Source organism: Haliaeetus leucocephalus, unplaced genomic scaffold, assembly GCF_000737465.1.
Source record: "Haliaeetus leucocephalus isolate CR32 unplaced genomic scaffold, Haliaeetus_leucocephalus-4.0 Scaffold657, whole genome shotgun sequence".
Lineage (NCBI taxonomy): Eukaryota > Metazoa > Chordata > Aves > Accipitriformes > Accipitridae > Haliaeetus > Haliaeetus leucocephalus.
Genome location: NW_010973093.1, coordinates 1,791,495 through 1,809,402, shown reverse-complemented (window position 1 = coordinate 1,809,402; position 17,908 = coordinate 1,791,495). Strand labels below are relative to the sequence as shown.

Genomic DNA, 17,908 nt, shown 5'->3' with positions numbered 1-17,908 from the left:
AAATAATTTCCCCTTCTGCAGCACCTGGGTCATAAGTTTTTCCTCCTACGGCTGCTGAGATCATTATAATACAAGGAAATGTCATAAGCAGTGAGCAAATCCAAAAGGGCTACCTTGAGTACTCTTGGCACAAAAAATATGTGCTGATGTCAGGTCCTTCCTGGTGAAGTTTTATGTTTGTTCTCCAGATCAGTGAACCCGAAGGCTGGGATTTAAAGTACCTCTGTCCTCAAGGCTAAAAAAATCCTAGTTTTATGAACCGATACTGCTTCAGTTGTTGATTTAAAGTCCATTCGCTAGCAGCGAACAGCCCACATTTTTCCTTCTGGCATGGTTTATGACCATCAATATTCAGCCCATATACCTCCACTGGGAGCCACATATCTTAGGCTTTTAAGAAATAATAATTAAATGCAGAGGACACCATTGCCCCCAAGTAACTTCCAACCTTTGCAGAGAATAAACCCCAGGTACCCTGCCAGCTACCGTAACCGCTGCAGCAGCGAGGTTGCTCATGAGGCCCTGGTAAAATATGGGCACAAAAATGACCTGTGATAAGTTCTGCTTGTCAGCACGGTTCCGAGGAGATAAAATGCTCCCTGTCTGAGCCTGCACAGCTCAGCCAGCCCTGAAAGCTCACAAACCCCCCATTTCTGCAACCCTTTTTCCACTGGCAAGCAGCCATCAGACCACGGAGGTGATGCATAGGCGCTCAGTAAACAGGGAACAGCCAGCATGGGCAGTTTAGGAGCAAATGTCACAAGGATGCAGTGAATTCAGAGCCAGCGAGCCCAACCTCCTGCTCCAGCAACAGGAGAAGGATGTTGGCTTGATGGAGAAGTTCCTCAGGTTTCTCCGTCACTCATGACAAGGAGAGAGGATGAGCACAGCCGCGGAAGCCCTGCTCCTATGCTTCAGAGCACCTACATTAGCCCATGATCCAACTTCTGCCTCCTCCCAGAAGCTATCCCAACTCTCACTTGGGTCAGAACCCGCTCCCAAACACCCAAGTAATTAGGTGAATCTCAAAAGTCAACAGCAACCTGGGTCCCCTTTTCTCCTCTGATGACTTCCAGACCTCAGCTCAGCCAGGCCTGAGCACTGGGCACCCACGAACACGTTCAAACAAAAATCAGGATCGTTATCCTAAATAAATGGCTTTCTTCCAGCCTAAGTCATGCTGGACCTCCGGCCTCAGCAGCAGTTTCCACCGGGTGGTGGATCTGGCCCACCACCTATGTCAGCTTGCCCAGTTCTCATAAGCTAAAGCTGCTCCCAAAAACCAAAGATTTCAACTCAGAGCCCTTTGATGTAAAACGTTATGTCTGATCATCACACTCAGACAGGACTTCCAGTTCTTGCAAACAAGACAGCTATCTCGCATGGGCTCCGTGAGGCTGTCCCCAAAACGCAGAGGGTTACTGCAAAGTGACACAAAAAACGCCTGTCATGGTTCTTGGCCTATATTAAGAAGATGGACAAAACGGTAGAAAACGTCCCTCCAAAATAAGGAGCCAGGCTCAAACCTCCCACCACTTGCATGCTCATCACCCAAACTCGTCATATCAAACTCCAAATCCCCATGATTTTGAGTGAGGGATTTCATGCTTGGGGCAAAGAGCCACGCTCCCACGTTGGGAGCACTGATGGGCCTCGGTGTTAACACTAACACAGGCAGCACTGTCAGCCGCCTCGGTGATTTTATCTGCTGGGCAACAAGGCTATCACTTGAGCAGCAAATTTCATTTAACCTATTAAAGAGATGACGAGAAGGTTAAGCATAAGTTACATCACCTATCATTACAGTGATTTGTCACCTGGGCAGAGGACAAGAAAATAAGACACTTGAAGCAAAACCTCAAATACAAAAAGGTTTTCTGTAGCTCGTCAGAATTTGATGCCTTATTCTTAGTAACTGGAGACAGTGGGAAGGACAAGGTAGGTGGCTTTTTCTGCTCAGTGACAGCTAAGCAGAAGGGGAATATCCCACCACGTGTCTCCATCCGAGCTGGGATGCCAGCACAGCTTCCATCAGCCCAGCGGAAAGAACTCACTTCCAGCACCACCACTGCACAGGGAGCAGCGACGGGCTTTTTTTTCCTTGTTGCTTTTTAAATTTTTCTATAGCGACAATATAAATGCCACCAAAATGCGCTGGGGCTGTGCCAGCTATTGAAACTATAGTAAATTACTATGGGTTTTCTAGAACAAATTTTTCCCTGGGACCTTAAAACCGTTTACTACAGCAAATACAGTACTTTTACTTCTAACCATCAATATTGATTTCATCTTTATTATTTTCAGATTTATATTTCCCCATGTTGATTAAGATTCAGATCACACTGTGCCTTATAATGCATTGTATACAGTATTCATCTCGTTTCAAAAACTGCTATTAAGATGTATCTTTCCCCACTGGCAGATCATTTGCCATATAATATAGCCGGAGGTTGAGTTTTCCTTTACTTTTTTATGCATTAATTTGGTTCCCTTCACTTTGTCTCTTGTCCCCATCCCCGCAGCAGCAGCTCAGATTCAGCCTGTTTATCCCTTTACAAGGCACTGTATTTTTATTGCCTTTTATAAAAGTGGCATTATGAAAAGATGAATCTCTTTCTATTTGTGTGTTGTCTTCATAATACAAGGCCTAAACATATTTGCTTGCTCATCCGATATTTCTTGCTATTAACTGGTGAAAGCAGTGACTTTGGGAAGACCGATACAGATGGAGAAAAGCAGATGTTTTGAAGATAATACATCAACAAATGCAACGTTCACACAGAGCAGTTTACCAAAGGATTTCAACTTGCTCATTACAATGTCTGCACTGCCATTTGCCTCTTTAAAGACTTTTTTTTTTTTCTTCTTCCTCCAAAGACCCAAGGCAGAGCCAAAAGCAGCTGGAAAGGGTGCCCAGGGCTGGTGCTGGGCTCTCACTGCTTCCCTGCTCCAGGGACACAAATCACCCCCTGACATCCAGCCCCACGACAGCCTTGCTCTCCAGGACAGGGACCTGAAATCCCGGAGGTGGCACTGATGGATAACCCTTCCCAGCAATGGGAAAAGGGCCTTTCCCACCCTCCTGGCTCCTTCTGCAGCTTTTGAGGTGCTGCCCATTAGAATAGCTGGGGTATCTCCTGGACAAACAAACCACTTGGGCATCTCCAGCAGGTCACCCTGTGGGCTCCAGCTCCTCTCCCCATCCATCCATCCTGGTGGGATGAGCTCAGAGTCACCCAACAGCTGGTGGGGGATGAGCTGAGGGGTCCCCAAGGAAATGCGGAAAAGCCCTCATCCAAGTGCTGGGTAACTAAAAAAGGTGATTTAAATCTCCAAGAAGATGAAGCAATTAAGAGCTTTGCTCCTCTGGCCTAAGAGAATCCAAGTAAACCTCATCGATGCTGGAGGCAAAACTTTTTTCAGGGATCCATGCCCTTGTGTGCATCTCTGCATCCTCTCCAAGGTGGCTTGCACCCAAAAGGCCGGGACCTAGGGCTGCCTGCGGGGGAAAAAGCAAGAACACAAACACGGACACAAGGGGATTACCAGGCAGCTGATGCTCTCCCTAAAATTTGGGTCACAGTCCCCTGACACTGACGGTCCCAAGGCTGGCGTGTACCAGGAGAGGCAGCAGTGGCTGGGCAAGTGCCCGGCTCATGAGGCTCAGCTGTGCGTTTTGTGTTTGTTTGACTTGTAATCCTGGGTTTAATCCTCATAACTCTGGTGCTGGAGCTGTTACCCTAAGCTTGGATAAATCACCTTGGCTTGGTTTGAGCTGGTGGCCCATGCGGTGGGGGGCCAAGCATGCAGGGTGCTGTGGTGGGGAGCGCGGGGAGGGTCCCGTGCCCTGCTCCACTCGGGAAAGGCTCAGACCCCAGGGAGCAGAGCAAAAGCCCAAAGCCCTGGTTGCTATTAGCTTGGCAGGAATTGATAGCAAGATTAAAGGCGGCGGGGAGGGGGGAAGTGCTGGGGATGAGGCACAGGACTTGTCGCTTTGCTATCCCCAGCACGGGCTCTGCCAGGTCGTTCAGCTCCTCGGTGCCTTTCCTAACATCAAACAAGGACAGGGATGCTGCACCCAGCTTTGCAACCTCCCCGAGAGCCATCTACAAGAGGGCCCATGCCACTGATAAGTGGGTTTATTCTTCACAGGCAGCTCCAGCCAGTCAACTGGATAAAAACTTAAAAAGAAATAAAAATATTACAAAAAAAAAAAATCACAGAACAGCATATGCTTCCAATACAATTTCTGGTATCTCTGTATACTGCAATCTTTTCCATTACACCTCAGGGTTGAGACAAACAGCTCAGTCTCCCCTCCATGAACACCTGAATAAAGACCTGAGTTTGCTCTGGCCATGTTTGTGCTCATTGGGAATTCACCCTGGACAAATATTCCAGAGAATGTGTTTCGGGATGGGAACATTCCTTGGAAACTCATCCAAGCAAGTAGTGGATGATGCATGGGCAGAGCCCTGCCTGAACTCCTCAACACCAAGTTACGCAATAAATTGCCTAATAAATACCGGAGTATTTAACTCACTGAAATACTTCCATTTATTTTAATTTTAGTTTACTGTGGGTGATGCTTCTCGCACAAATGCATTTAGAGGACCAGACCCTGAGCTAACCCAAAGCCCACGGCTACAAAGCCCAGCGGAGGACACTGCCATTTGAGCAAGCTGGCAATAAATTTCATGAAAAAATATGATGAAAACCAACTTTCCAATCAAAGACAGTAACTTGCCAACATAGGGAGAACTTGCCAGCAAAGTATAACCAAGATCATTAATTAAACTATTTTATGAATGCTATGAAGTGCTCCGAGATCCTTCCCAAACAGAACACAAAGCTGAAGCCACAAGCCCAAACCTTCGCTTTCCTTCTGGCTCCCAGAGCAGAACCGAGCTGAGCCATATGACTGGGCAGCAGCAGATTTTATTTATGTGAACATGAGGGATCACAGACAGGAGGGTTATGGGATCATCACTTTGATGTATGTTAATCGTCACTTGATTGGGGTATAAATCAGATATATTTCTCTACGTGCTTGAGTAGCCTGATGCAGGCTGCAAGAAACTGCCTTTGGTGAGCTGTGAAGACATTGCCAGCCTCGACTAAGAGGGACCTGCCTAAAAGTTAGACCAAAAATACGCAGTTTTGATCATGAACCCTGGGGCAGGGGATCCGCTGGGTGAGATGCTCTCCTGAGCCCATGCTTTTCTACAGCCCTCAGCCCCACATTTTCTTTGCCAGCTATGGCACACTCCGCTTCATTTTGGAAGGGTTATTTTGGTAGCCTATGTTTCCACCATCAGCACTACAGCCTCCCTGGATGCCCACCTCCATCGTGCCCATGCCCCCCAGCTGGGAAGCCCCTGAGCCCATCCCTTTGGAGGGGGCTTGCTTGCCCCCAGCTGCTCCGAAACCAGGGACATCTGACGGAGGGTTAACAGGATCTGATTTTCCTCAAAGGGCAAATCAGACACACAGCCTGGGAAAAGGCACACTGGTGCCATGCTCCTCTGCACCCCCCCAGCACTGCCCCAAAACCCTGGGCTCTGCTCGCCCCCGGGGACCGGGTGCTGAGGGCTTTCCCTGCGCAAGCCACCCGAGGCAACACAAACAACCACGGCACAAACCCCCCAGCAACGGCACTTCGCCTCCACGCGTTAACGAATCAAGAAGCCTTTGCAAAGCCCTGCGATAAAGCCCCCCCGTATCAATGCTTTGGGATGGAAAGGCATAAAATAAACAGAAAGCAAAGCCTATTGCAGAATTAGGTTCAGCAAATTGAGCTGGAGGTGCTGGGGGAGGTACAAGCCTGGGAGCAGGAGGGGAGGGTGTGAGTGACCTGGGCACATGTGGGCACCTGTACCCCCACCGCGTTGGCGATGCCCATCGCCCTCCGGCTGTGGGTCTCTCCCAACGAGCCCAGAGCCCCTCGGAGCAAGGGGGGGCACATGGATGGACCCTGCTCCCCTGGCCACCCTGCTAGTGGTGCACAGCCACCTCTCCGCTCTGCCTTAGCGGGAACAGCAATTTATTTCAGCTGCCCAGGCATGAATTTCCCCATGGCATCCCCTCCCCTGCCCCTGATGGGGACCCCACACTGAGGGGTCCTCAGCGACCCCCTGCGCTGTGCCCATCCCCTCCAAGCTAACACCGACAGCATCCAGGACTGGGCTGGAGACATCCTCAGGAGCTGGCGAGAAACAACTCACTGCCTCTGCCAGGATGAAATGGGTTGAGGAACCTGTGAGGAAGGAGAGTGCCAGGGAGGAAGGCTCCCACAGCGCTGGCTGCTGGGCTCTCCTGCCCAGCTGCACCCCTGATGCTGCTCCTGCAGCCAAGCTCTGCTCGCCAAAACAACTACCAGGCAAAGCTGGGCTGGATCGCAGGATGGGTCTAACCTTCCCTGTGGGCTGCTTCAGGGCTCTCCCAGCTCCAGACAGCTTTCACACCACGTAGCACCAGCCTCACCTTGCAGATGCCCTCGCTGAGCCCCGCAACATGCCGAGGAGACAGGGAAAGGTGCATGGAGGGGTCAAAGACCGCTCCGGGCTCACCTGGATAGCAGGAGACTGTGGCATCTGGCAGCGATTTCTCTAAAGCCAGCTAATCAGTGGTGACAATTCAGGAATTAATAGAGCCAGGCTGGCAGGATGCAGGAACATCACCCATTTAGTGTCATATTGTGAGACTTTTAATTACTGGGAGAATATGGAGTCATGTAATGATTACAAGAACAAATACTTAAAGTGTGTGGAAATTAACTGAGCCTTGGCAGTAATTAAGCTTGAAGATTAATCAGTCGTTAGCAAATAACACCCTTTGCAGGCTAACCACTATGTGGGGGAGAGGGATGACCGGGGATGCCGGCACTGCAGACCCCAGTCTTCCCTGCCACCACCTCCCATGGGCACAGGGCAGGTCGGGGGCAGCCCGGCCCCCAGAGCAGGGCTTCTCCGAGCCCCAATGCTGTCAGGTTACGGTGCCTGCTGGGGTCAGCCACTTCTGACCCCCTCCCTCCCTCCCAAGCACTTTCCAGCAGGGGACCAACACTTCCACTGCAAACTAGTATTTCCCTTGCCCAGTAAATAGCTCTCCAGGAGGCTTCCATAAGTACTTCTAATTTCCCTCCCCCCCGATGATTTATGAGGGTTGCATTCAATTAACAGCGGTATTGATTTTTTCTGCAGCTGACTGGCAGACTGCTTGCCCTCGTTAGGGAACCCATCACTTACCTTCCCAGCATGGGCAGGGGGGAGCCCGGGGAGGACTGGAGAAGGGATCCAACACCCAGGGGGATGGCAGGCTGATTCACGCGTGCAGCCTGTGTCCCCTTACCCCAGCATAACATACCACAAAAACCCTGGGCAGCTCTACTAAGGAGGGTGTTGGACATTTGGGTTTGCCAAGAGTTTTATCTGAAGCATTGCAAGAGGCTGGTGGGCTACATAGAGAGGCACCTGTAGAGCGTTCCATCAGACAGCACCTACAGAGCAAGAAAGATCTTGGAGCAACTTTCAGGCACGTAAAGCTGCCTGCCCTGGCAGCTGGGAGGCTTTCCAAGGCAGATCATTAATTACACCCTGTATATTTAAATTCCTCCTTGCACTTTCCAAGGGGAAAAGCCATCCTTGCCCTCTGCTGGAGCTTTGCTGGAGGGGGACAGTGCTCATAGGCTATTCCATAAAGCCCACTGAAGCCTTCACCTCCTTCCTCTTCACTGGGGCTCTGCAAATCCAAGCCCTCCCAATTTTATCAGAGATCCAGTGTTAAGCAGGAGAGCACTTTGTAAAAACAAGAATTAATCCACTTCTGCGCAGGTGGAATTGCAAAGCCCACGCTTGCGGCTTTGCTGAGCAGGGAAGGAGACGAAGGCAGCCGCTGTGCTAACCGAAGACATTGTAAAGAATAAAATCCCTTTGAAATTAGCACCCTTTAATTGTATTATCTTTTGCTGACAGCTTCAAGTCAGTTGCTGGTGATCAAAGAGACAGGGAGGGAAGGCAGAAACAAGCCCTTGGTGGAGTCCCGGTGTCCTCATAACGAATAGAACCAAGGCATCTCCGCGGCCATGGGGCTGATTTGGATTCAGGAGGCACCGCTCGGTCCGGGTGCGGTTGGCGGTGCCCGTTCCCCCTCGGCACAGGGGCTTCCCAGGGGCTTCAGCTGGTTACCCCCAAAGGACAGGGACCTCAGCCCCCCCCACTCCACAGGGTCTCAGCCCAGGTTTCGCTTCAGCCACTATTTGATTCCCCCCGGGATGCTCCACGCAGCTCTGGAGAGCATCCATCAGAGCAGCAGGGTCAGCCCAGAGCCAGGCTTTGCTCAGAGCAGGGCAGCAGATGGGGTGCATTGGCTCTGCACCCTTCCAGCTGCCTCGTGCACCCCGCAAAGGAGGGCAGGGACCGGGACAAGCCACGAAAGGGCACTACGGACAAGGGAGCACGCGTGGCAGCAGAGACAGAGCTGCTCAAACCTGCTGAGAGCCAGCACAGCTGTAACACTTCCAACACATCTCCTCTGACCGCAGACAGCCAAACCTTGGGGGCTGCAGGGAAAGAGGGGAGTGCTTGGGAAACACTTCACAGGTGGTTGCAAATGCTGCTAGTGCTTCTTTACAGATCATCACACAGATAATCCATCCACAAGAAACCCCGCCACGACGGTTGCTTCATCTGGAGATGCTCTGCCCCATGACCAAAACCTGACCTTCAGAGGCTAGGTGAGAACAAGGAGATGACACAGATCGGTTTTGATGCAGGATCAAGTGAAGGGACTTGAATGCACTTAAGGGGTAATTTATAAGGAGCAAAAGGTGATAAACTAGTTGTCCCTGATTTTCTATTCCTGAAAATTAAGACATCTGTAATCTCAACTGCTCAAGCTCATCTCAGCACACACACAAAACCCAAGGCTGTTTTGATGTGCTGGGTCCATAAGGTCCCATACTCTCTGGTCTCTCCAAGCGATGGCCCTGGAGTCACCAGCCACACAGCAGATCTGAAACACAAGATCCCCATTTGCAGCGATTGCTACCAGTTCACATAAACGCTTTTAAGTTTTTCTCTTGGCTGCTGGTGTACAGAAATTACCATCACCTGAAATTACTGGTTCTTTTAACACGAGATTGGCCAAGAAAATCATCAAATGTGAGTGAGCGCCTTCCAATCGCTGGCTGTAATAGTCCTGTCCATTCCTCTCCGGGATTACTGTTGTCCTCCTTGTATGCTTGGGTACCAGCCAGCCTCGTAACAACAAAATCCCCAGCACCTGCCATTACCGAGGTAAATTATATTTTTCAGCGGTTGAAATTATGTTACTTAAAAGGCAAGACCATGCACTCCAAGGCAGCCTGTGCAGCTTTAATTCATGTGTGCACGCAGTACGGCACAGCCTTTAATTACAGGCTCACTTACTCTATTTTCCATTATAGGTGCAAAAGAGACTCGTAAGGAAAGCGAGGGAGAGAAATGGAAATGATGATGGAAATAGGGAGGCACAGGAACCCCCGCTGGCTGTCGAGCGCAGCCACGGCAGGAGGCAGAGGTGGGAATGCCAGGCAGGTACCATTGGGATGCACCGCAGCTCCCGTGCCGGCTCCGGTGGCCCGGTGCAGGGCAGCGCTGACCGTTGCATGTCACGTCCCTGCCACCCACCGCTGAGCAAAATCTACGCTGGCATTTTGGGTTTGCATTGCAAAGTTTGTCCCAAGCGCTGCCCCTTGGTTTTTCCATCCCTGCCCCTCCACATCCAAGTTGCTTTAGTTACCATTTTTGCAGGCCTCGGCGTGACAGCCAAGTTAGCATTAATAAGCGTTTAAAGGCTCCCTAAAGCAAAGGAAGATGTCTCTTTAGTAAAAAATCATGATGGGAAGGTCTGACAGCATCTCTCAAGCTGCCGGCCAGGACAGATGCGGTGTGTGCATCACGGGCAGCCAGGATGCCAGCTCTGTGCAGCGAGCGTTGCGGGGCCCGACAGTTTGCTCCTATTTCATTTTAAGCCTTGCTCAACTCCAAGGCTGAACACACCAGCCCTGGCTTTCAAACAACAATCATTTCGACAGCTACCTGAGGAATATGGGCACAAAGAAACTGGCCTGAGCTCGCTCTGGGATTTAGTGGCAGAGGGAGCACAGCCCACGCACCAGGTACTGCTCCGGCTGTCGGCGAGTCCCACCGCCAGCTCCACCACGGCACGGCGGCGAAGAGACGCCCTCCCACGCTGCAACGCTAGCAGCTGGGACGGTGCCACAAGTAACGCCCAGAATGACAGTAATTTCAGAAATCCCAAAGAAAAGGGTTCCAGAAATGGCAAACAATAAGACAATGACAGATCTGCCCAAGCCCCGTGCCCCGCTGGGTTCCACCATCCCCACACAGCGGCTCAGCCCGACACCGCAGAGCACACTGAGGTTTTTTTGCTCCTGCAAACCCCTCCGAGCCCGGCACCGCTCCACAGGGTCCGCATGGGGCATCGGTGCGGCCGACTGACCTGTCCAGAGGGAATCGCGCTTCATCCCCTTTGTGGAAGTCAGTGCTATTCTCCAGCCTGGCCAGGATGTCCATCCTCTTCATCAGCATCTCCAGCATGTCGCTCATTCGCCGCAGCACCCCTCGGGACTCCAGCGCGCCCATCACTGCAGGCACACAAAGAGCAAGCGAGACACTGTCACGGGCTGGACGCTGCCGTGTCAGACCGAGAAAATCCCCCTCCCCACGGCTTCAGCCCCAAAGCTGCCTGCGGTCCCGCACTCCCCAGCCCCACTGATGGGCTCAGTGGTTAATGGACCATCTCGGTGCCCTGCTGTCCCTGATATTCCCCCTCCCTGGCTCTGGCAACAGCCCCACAGCCCCATCGTCTTGCCCAAGCATGGGTTAATCCCTGCCTGCCCAAATCCAGCTGGGCTGCTGCAGGTCCCCACAGCCAGCAGTTATACCAGCCCTGGATCCAGGATTCTTCACCTGCCTCTCCGGGCATAAACTCCTGACTTGTCCACCCGATCCAGCCTGTCCTGAGTGCTTATGGGAAACCAATTTGATTCTCAAACACTAACCAAACAGCCTTTCATTTTGCATTTCTATTTTTCACTCTCCAAGACCCATCTAGCCCAGCATCCTGCCTTTGATAGCAGCCTGCAAGGGATGCATAAGGAAAAGCATGGGAAATGGAGCAAATAGGTGGTCCTCCCCCAGCATATCCTCCCAGCAGCGCCGGATTTTCCTGTTGCAGAGAATTTATTTTCTACCCAAATCTACTACAGGGTGGGTGCCCCAGCACTGGAAATAGCTCTGTCTCAAGCGCTGCATCTCAGCAAACCCTCCCCAGCAGGGAAGGCCCCGGATTCCCAGCCCCATTTAACATTCTGCTTCCTATGGGTTTGCACAGCACCGACCTGCTGCTGTGTTGAAAGCGCCGGGGGATACATGAGCTCCTGGCTCCCAGTTTGATCTGCTGTCTGGTGACAGGCAGCCCCGAGCCCGAAGCCAGGGAACAGAAAATAAAGCTCCTGTTTCATCTCAGCGCAGCTCATTTCACGTTAGTAATAACTTAATCAGTGCATAATCCCCTGAACTTCTCCCGTTTAGCTTATCTCTGCTGTTCCACTCACATGTGCTTTTCAAGAGGCAGCACATATTTAATTTAGGGAGCAGGAGGAGCTGGGCAGGCAGTGCTGGGAAAGCGAGCGGCTGCTGGACATCCCAGGTGGCTATCAGGATTTACAGACATCTAACGCAACTCCAAACGGATGCAAAACCGGGTCTTGTAAAGCCAGAGGGTGGCTGTGCTGGCGCATCCCCTGGGTCCCCCACCCCGGCACAGCACCCTGCACCCAGCTCAGCCCCGGCGCTGGGATGGAGTGGGGCATCCCAATGGCATCACGTGCCAGGGACAGACCTGGCATGGGCTTCTCCTCACTGCAGGAGCTGACTCAAGCCGCTGCGCACGTCAAACAGCGCAGAGACCAGCCTGAACGTGAGGTCTAGCTGGTTTTGGTATTCAGATGAGAGCGGTGCATATGGCCGTGGTGGGACCCGGCTCCCTCCCCACGCTCCCAGTAAATCACCCTCTAACTCCAGCTCCAGATGCTGCAGCACTGGAGCCACGGCTGCCGGCGATCGGTTCTCCGGCCCTGAGGGAGGAGGGCTGCATCGGCACCGCAGCTCAACCAGGGGCTTCGGCACTCGCACGAGCCCTGCCAGGCTCTCACCCCGGCAGGCACTGTGAAAGCATCGTACCGCTGCGGCCGCCTGTTGCTGTCAGACGTGTGGCACATGAACACAGGGTTACAAGCCAACCCTTAACCCCTGTGAGAAGCTGACACCGGGCCAGCCAGACCTCGCCAAAGGCTGTCTTCCATGCTTGGCTGAGATTATCAGCAACACATTATTTTTTCCTGATGCTATCTAATAAAACAGAAGAAAAATTGAGAGCAAAAGCAATTCCTCAAAAAAAAAAACCCCCAACCAAAAACATTCATGGAGATTGAAACCAGGCTTTTCCCCAAATGCTCCCTGCACTCCCACAGCAAGAAATTGGTGACTTCTGCTTGAATTGGTGGGTGCCCGAAGTCCTGTGCAGCCCCAGGACCTCCCTGGATGGGTCTGGGAATGCAGGAGCCACTTTTGCCCATCCCACCAGGAAGGTCTCCCAATCTCCTGGGTGGGACACAAGTCACAGCCTGTCCCATTAAAGGGCAGAAGTGCTAATGAACTCACAATTAAAAGATGCTATGGGGGGGAAAAGTGGAAACTTGGACACTGGAGCTCAGTTTGTACAGGGGCTTCCCCAAACACAGCTGAGCAAACTGGGCAAAGACATGGCCAAGAAAAACAGAAAAGCTCTGAGATGGCCTTAAGTCAGAAAATCCACATTAGTTATTTCCTCACTGGACTGAGCCCACTCCGGTGACATCCTTACCACGGCTGGGCCATGTTCACAGCTCGCAGCTCCTGGCACCCTCTGCCTGCCTGCCCCAGGTGGCTTCCAGGACTGACCGCCCCCCAAATGGGGATTTCTGCTTGGGATTTGCTCCTGCTCTGACATCCTGGCACTGCCAGCAGGTCAGAGCTTAGACCTTGAACTCAGTTTTTGAGCGAGACGGAGACTGCACATCCTTCTTGCATGCTCCTGTGCCAGTGGGTGAATCTGGAGGTCAGGGGAAGGACCTGATACAACCCCTGCAGCTGGCCAGAAGAGCTTAAACCACAATCACCACATTTCCATGGACGGAGTGGTGCCCCTGGCCCAAGGATTTGGATCCCAGTTTGTTTTGAGGGGGTCAGGTCATGCTCGTTCGCCAGGAAGGTGCAAGGATCACATCTGGGAAGGCAACAGAGATGACTGAGAGCCACTGCTGCCTTTGCCACTCAGTGCTGGGCTGTCACCCCAATTTGTAGCCAGGCTGCATTCATTTAATTACGAAGGCCTGTTTAGTGGTGCAGTTCATTTGAAATTTAAATGGCTGCTCGCAAAGCCCAGGCAGAGAAACAGCTCTGGCCCCTGATTAAAACCAAGATACACGTACAGAGCTTGTCCCCGCAGAAGAGACCTGGGAAAAGCCCTTTCCTGAGGGGGTCGGGATGTGTCCCGGGAACCTCTCCAGCCCTGCTAAGGGAGCCTAATCCTGCCCTGGGCAAGGCGGAAAAGGGAAACTGAGGCACAGAGCTATACAGAGCTCACGTTTCCATCAGGCAGCAGTGAGCCGATGTCCGTGCCGGGCACCCAGGGGTGCTCAGCACCGCGTCCCCACCGCCTGGGCAAAGGTCCCCAGGGATCACCCCATTGCTCAAGCAGGAGCAGGAGACGGAGCTTTCCTGCTGCTCGGGCCACATCCACACCCCAGGCAGTCCAGCCGAGGGTGCCTGCTCTGACTCCTCACCGCAGAAGCACAGCTGACAAGACAGCTCTGCTCCCAACTCACTAAGGAGGGACGAGGATATTCAAATCGCGGAATGAAATCGTTTCCCCCTGCATCCCGGAGAAGGTGGCAGCGAGCAGAGCCACAAGCCCTGGCCCCGTCGCCAAGCCCCCAGCGCCAGCCCAGCCCCCCCGGCTCTCCCGCTAGCTTTGCCGAGATTTCCCATCGTGTCGCTGCCACCATCCAATTTCCCAGCTAGTTTCGAGCGATTCTAGGATGCTTTTCAACAGCAAAGCTCTGAGCTTTGCTGTCAACAGTGAGCGGAGATATTCCATCTCCAATAAAGAAATAAAGAAACACCTCATATTCTAAGTAAAAATAGTAATAAAAAACAAATCTCAGCCTTCACTGGGTTATCTTTTCGGGCACCCTGCCAGAAAGCAGAGCTGTCATGGGGCACATCTCCCCGCAGCCCTCCCCTGGCTCTTGGAGATGAAGTCAAAGCCCTTCCTCATCACCACCTTTTTCTGTTCTTGGCCTTTTTTGTTGTTGTTGTTGTTGTTCCAGAAGCTTAAGGAGGATAACAAGAACGATCTGACATTTTTGGCAATGATTATTACATCTCTTGGAAAGTGTGTCTCATTAAAACCAAAAGAAAGGCGGAAAAGTGCTGAAGTGACTCTTTTAAAAATGCAAGAGCCAGGATTAATTTGTTAACCTGAAGCGGAGACCCAGACACCCGCCGAACGGCTGCTCGGCTGCCTGACAGTGAGTGCCAGCGACGGGGATTCGGAGGATGGAGGCGAGCCCAACCAGTACCCCCAGCTTCTCCCCTTAAGCCAGTGATGGAGATCCCTGAGACACTTGCAAACAGCACTGCAGGCAGACAGGATAAACCCAAACCCAACTCAATAGCATGAAACCCCAGTAAAATAGTCTTGCAAGCCACTTTTTTTTTTTTAAAAAAGCAAGCAAGCTGCTAATTACAAAGGAAAAATATTCTAATTACCCTTGATAATCAGCAATGATGGGAAAGAAAACACAAGTAAAACTGCTCAACAGATTAATTGGAGTTTGCTAAAGTATGACAGGTTTTTGACAGTTTTCCTGAGTGGCAGCCACTCTTTAAAGGCAATCACTGAACCTGACGGAGGTTTTCATAGCAGCACTAGGAAATAATGATTGCAATCAATCATATCTTACTGGATTTCATGAGACATGCTGGTAAACACAGCAGAGGGAGGAGAATTATTTATGGTGCTTCAGAAGAGCATACAGCTAAGTAATTGGATGAAATCAGGGAAAAAAAAGAAAGCATCCCCTAAGGGTGATGTCTAGTGGAAGAAGAAATAGTTTTTCTGCGAAACCAGTGGAATAGTCAACAGCCAATATGCTCAAATTTGGATGGGTCGAAACCCTAGGGAATTCACTAATGATACACTTGTCTTTAAAATACCTTCTTGGAGTGAATACCTCTCTGGGCAGGCGTCCCACCCCCTGCCATTACTTGTCACCGAAACCTCCAGGAATAGGAGCCAGGACAGGCGCGCGGATGAGTTTTGCTGCATGCGCAGACCTGGACGCAAGGGTGAAGTTCAATGCCAGATGCCTTGGGGCGACCGTGCAGGAGCAGAGAGCAGCTGAGAAAGCACCATTTCATGGAGCATCTCCAGTGTGGCCACAGCATGAGGGACTCCCTGCCGGGCAGCCCAGTACGAGGCTGGGACCAGTGGAGATGATGTGAAGTGGCACTGGCAAAGCCCAGGTTGTGCCACAGGGGAAAGAGCCGATGAGAAGGAGTTTCCACGCTCAGGCATCGTGTTTTGGGATCCTGAGCATCCTCCCCATGCCGCCCCACCACTGCTCACGCTGGGAGCCATCTCCACCCAGCACTTCACAAGCATGGATGGAGCACGCAGGATGCCACCCTGTCACACGGGTTTATGTGCGGTTCTTGGATGCTTGGGCTGAGGTTTTCAAAAGGAGCTAAAACCCCTCATGAGAAAAAAAAATAGCACTTTGAGGGCATGTTCCCTTTAGCCACCTGTCCCTGGGTCACTCGGGCCCATCCTGCTCAGGGCAGGGGGGGCCGCACGCTGCTCAGCATCAGCTTCATGCCAAGAAGATGGGGAAAGAGAAACACGTAGGGGAAATGATGTTTGAGCTGCACACCAGCACTCAGCCCAACACATCCCTTGCGTTTTCCTCCTTGTGGCTGCAGGACCCCAGTGCCACCCCATGAGTGCAGAGGTGGCGTTGGTCGCTTACAGGGAGCTTTTCCACCCAAAAACCAGTCCAGTTTCAATGAGACCAAAAGCCTCCCTAACCCAGCAGCCACAAGAGTCCATATTCCGAGGGGAGACCGAGGCACAGGCTCGACCCACACCAGTGTGAACAGCGCTGAGACATCCCCCTGACATTTAAAATGCAATTCCACAATACATCTCTGCTGTTCATAACATGGCTGATTTGTTGTTGATTCCCCCCCCCCTTCTCAGACATAAGTTATATCCCTGCCTGGCTGTCTCGCAACAGCTGAACGCTCCAGTACAAGAAGGGAATTTGCTCAGAGATGGTAAGATATTACTTACGTCCACTGAAAATACCAGCTGAATTAATTTCAATCCAAAGCATCATTTGCTTTGCTTTGTTTTTCTCCTTTAAAGGACAACTCCAGGCTACTTAAACCCCTCAAAAGGCCAACTAGCCAAGGGCTCCAGCTAACCCTGACACATAATCCATTACAATCACAGCCCAGAGACCCAGCACTAACCGGCAACAAGAAAGCCCAAGGCGAGGGTCAGCCCGGCAGCGACGGTCGCCTCCCGTCTCCATCCCTTCGGCACCCACCCTGGGAGGAAGCTGCTCCAGGGATGGACGAGGTCCATAGCTGCACCCCTTGAGGGCACCCACTCACCAGCATCGGCACCCAGCCAGTTGTTGCCTCCAGCAAACCCACCCATATTTGCCGTCGGATTGCGACTACGGATTTATTATTTGAAGTTATACAAAGAAAATACGGACCTGCTTAGCCAGCGCCCCAACGCAAAAAAGCACAAGGAGCCACACAGGGAGCTGTCACGCCAGCAGCAGCAATTTGCACCTGGAGGTGCCCACGAAGCAGCTTGGGGGCTGCCAGTGAAGCAGACGCTTCGGTACGGCTCCAGCTGCACCATCGATCTGCTGCTGAGCCGCTGGAAATGGCCGGCAAGGAAGTGGTTCCCTGGCAATCAGCCAAATTAAGCAGCCTTAAGTCACCAGCTGGTAAAGCAGATTATATCCCACCTGCCTGCTACCATCTACCCCCTGGATTTATCCATCCCCTCACCCACTCCTGTGCAATCGACAGCAAGCGTGCAGCTTCGGGGGTGTTTTCGCTCCTTCTCGCCGCATCCACGGGCGGGCAGAGCCCACCAGGCCCCACTGGCAGCCATGTGCCATGGCTGAGCCAGGCAGGAGCCACCCCAGGGCTCTGCTAACGCAGCCATGCGATAGCAGCAATCGCAACCCTGCCGCAGGCTCGAAAGACCCCCCCAGCTTTCTGACAGCCCCCCTAGACACGCCGGCAGTGCCTGGGGGGCAAGACACCACAGCGGAGGGACCGATCTGCTGCAGAAGTTCCCCATCTGAAAGCAAGAGCGGGCTGTGCCATGGCACGCATGCTGCCTGAAACAACACCAGCAGATGGGAAGCAATCCCGTTCGGCCCCATAAATCACTCCCGCAAGCCCCATGCCACCCCTACGGCCAGGCACCGCTCTGCCCACCCCGCTCCCGGACAGCCACGGCAAAGCCACATCCTTGGGCTCCGCTCTCCCACGCTGCCAACAGCTTCACGAGCGATGATCCGTACCCCCGCTTTCCTTCTGCAGCCCCGCGCCCCAGCACGCTGCAGGTCCTCCCCCGGGAGGCTGATGCCCCCCCAGGAGGGTGATGCTGGACTAGGTTTCACGGAGAAGGTTGGTTCGAGAGAGGCCACGGAGAGGTTCTGAGCAAAGCTCAGCCTTCACCCAAGGTGCCACCAGTCCTCCTCCAGCCT

The 17,908-nt window shown here is 52.4% G+C and overlaps 1 protein-coding gene across 2 annotated transcripts in view; it reads right to left on the bottom strand.

The window, feature by feature from the left end:
• MGAT5B (mannosyl (alpha-1,6-)-glycoprotein beta-1,6-N-acetyl-glucosaminyltransferase, isozyme B) overlaps nucleotides 1-17,908 on the bottom strand; it is a 70,856-nt gene that overhangs the window by 33,330 nt on the left and 19,618 nt on the right. For both annotated transcript variants that reach the window (XM_010579398.1, XM_010579399.1), the window contains exon 3: nucleotides 10,504-10,648. In XM_010579398.1, the coding sequence (XP_010577700.1) occupies nucleotides 10,504-10,648 (145 nt within the window). The remainder of the gene's footprint in view (nucleotides 1-10,503; nucleotides 10,649-17,908) is intronic.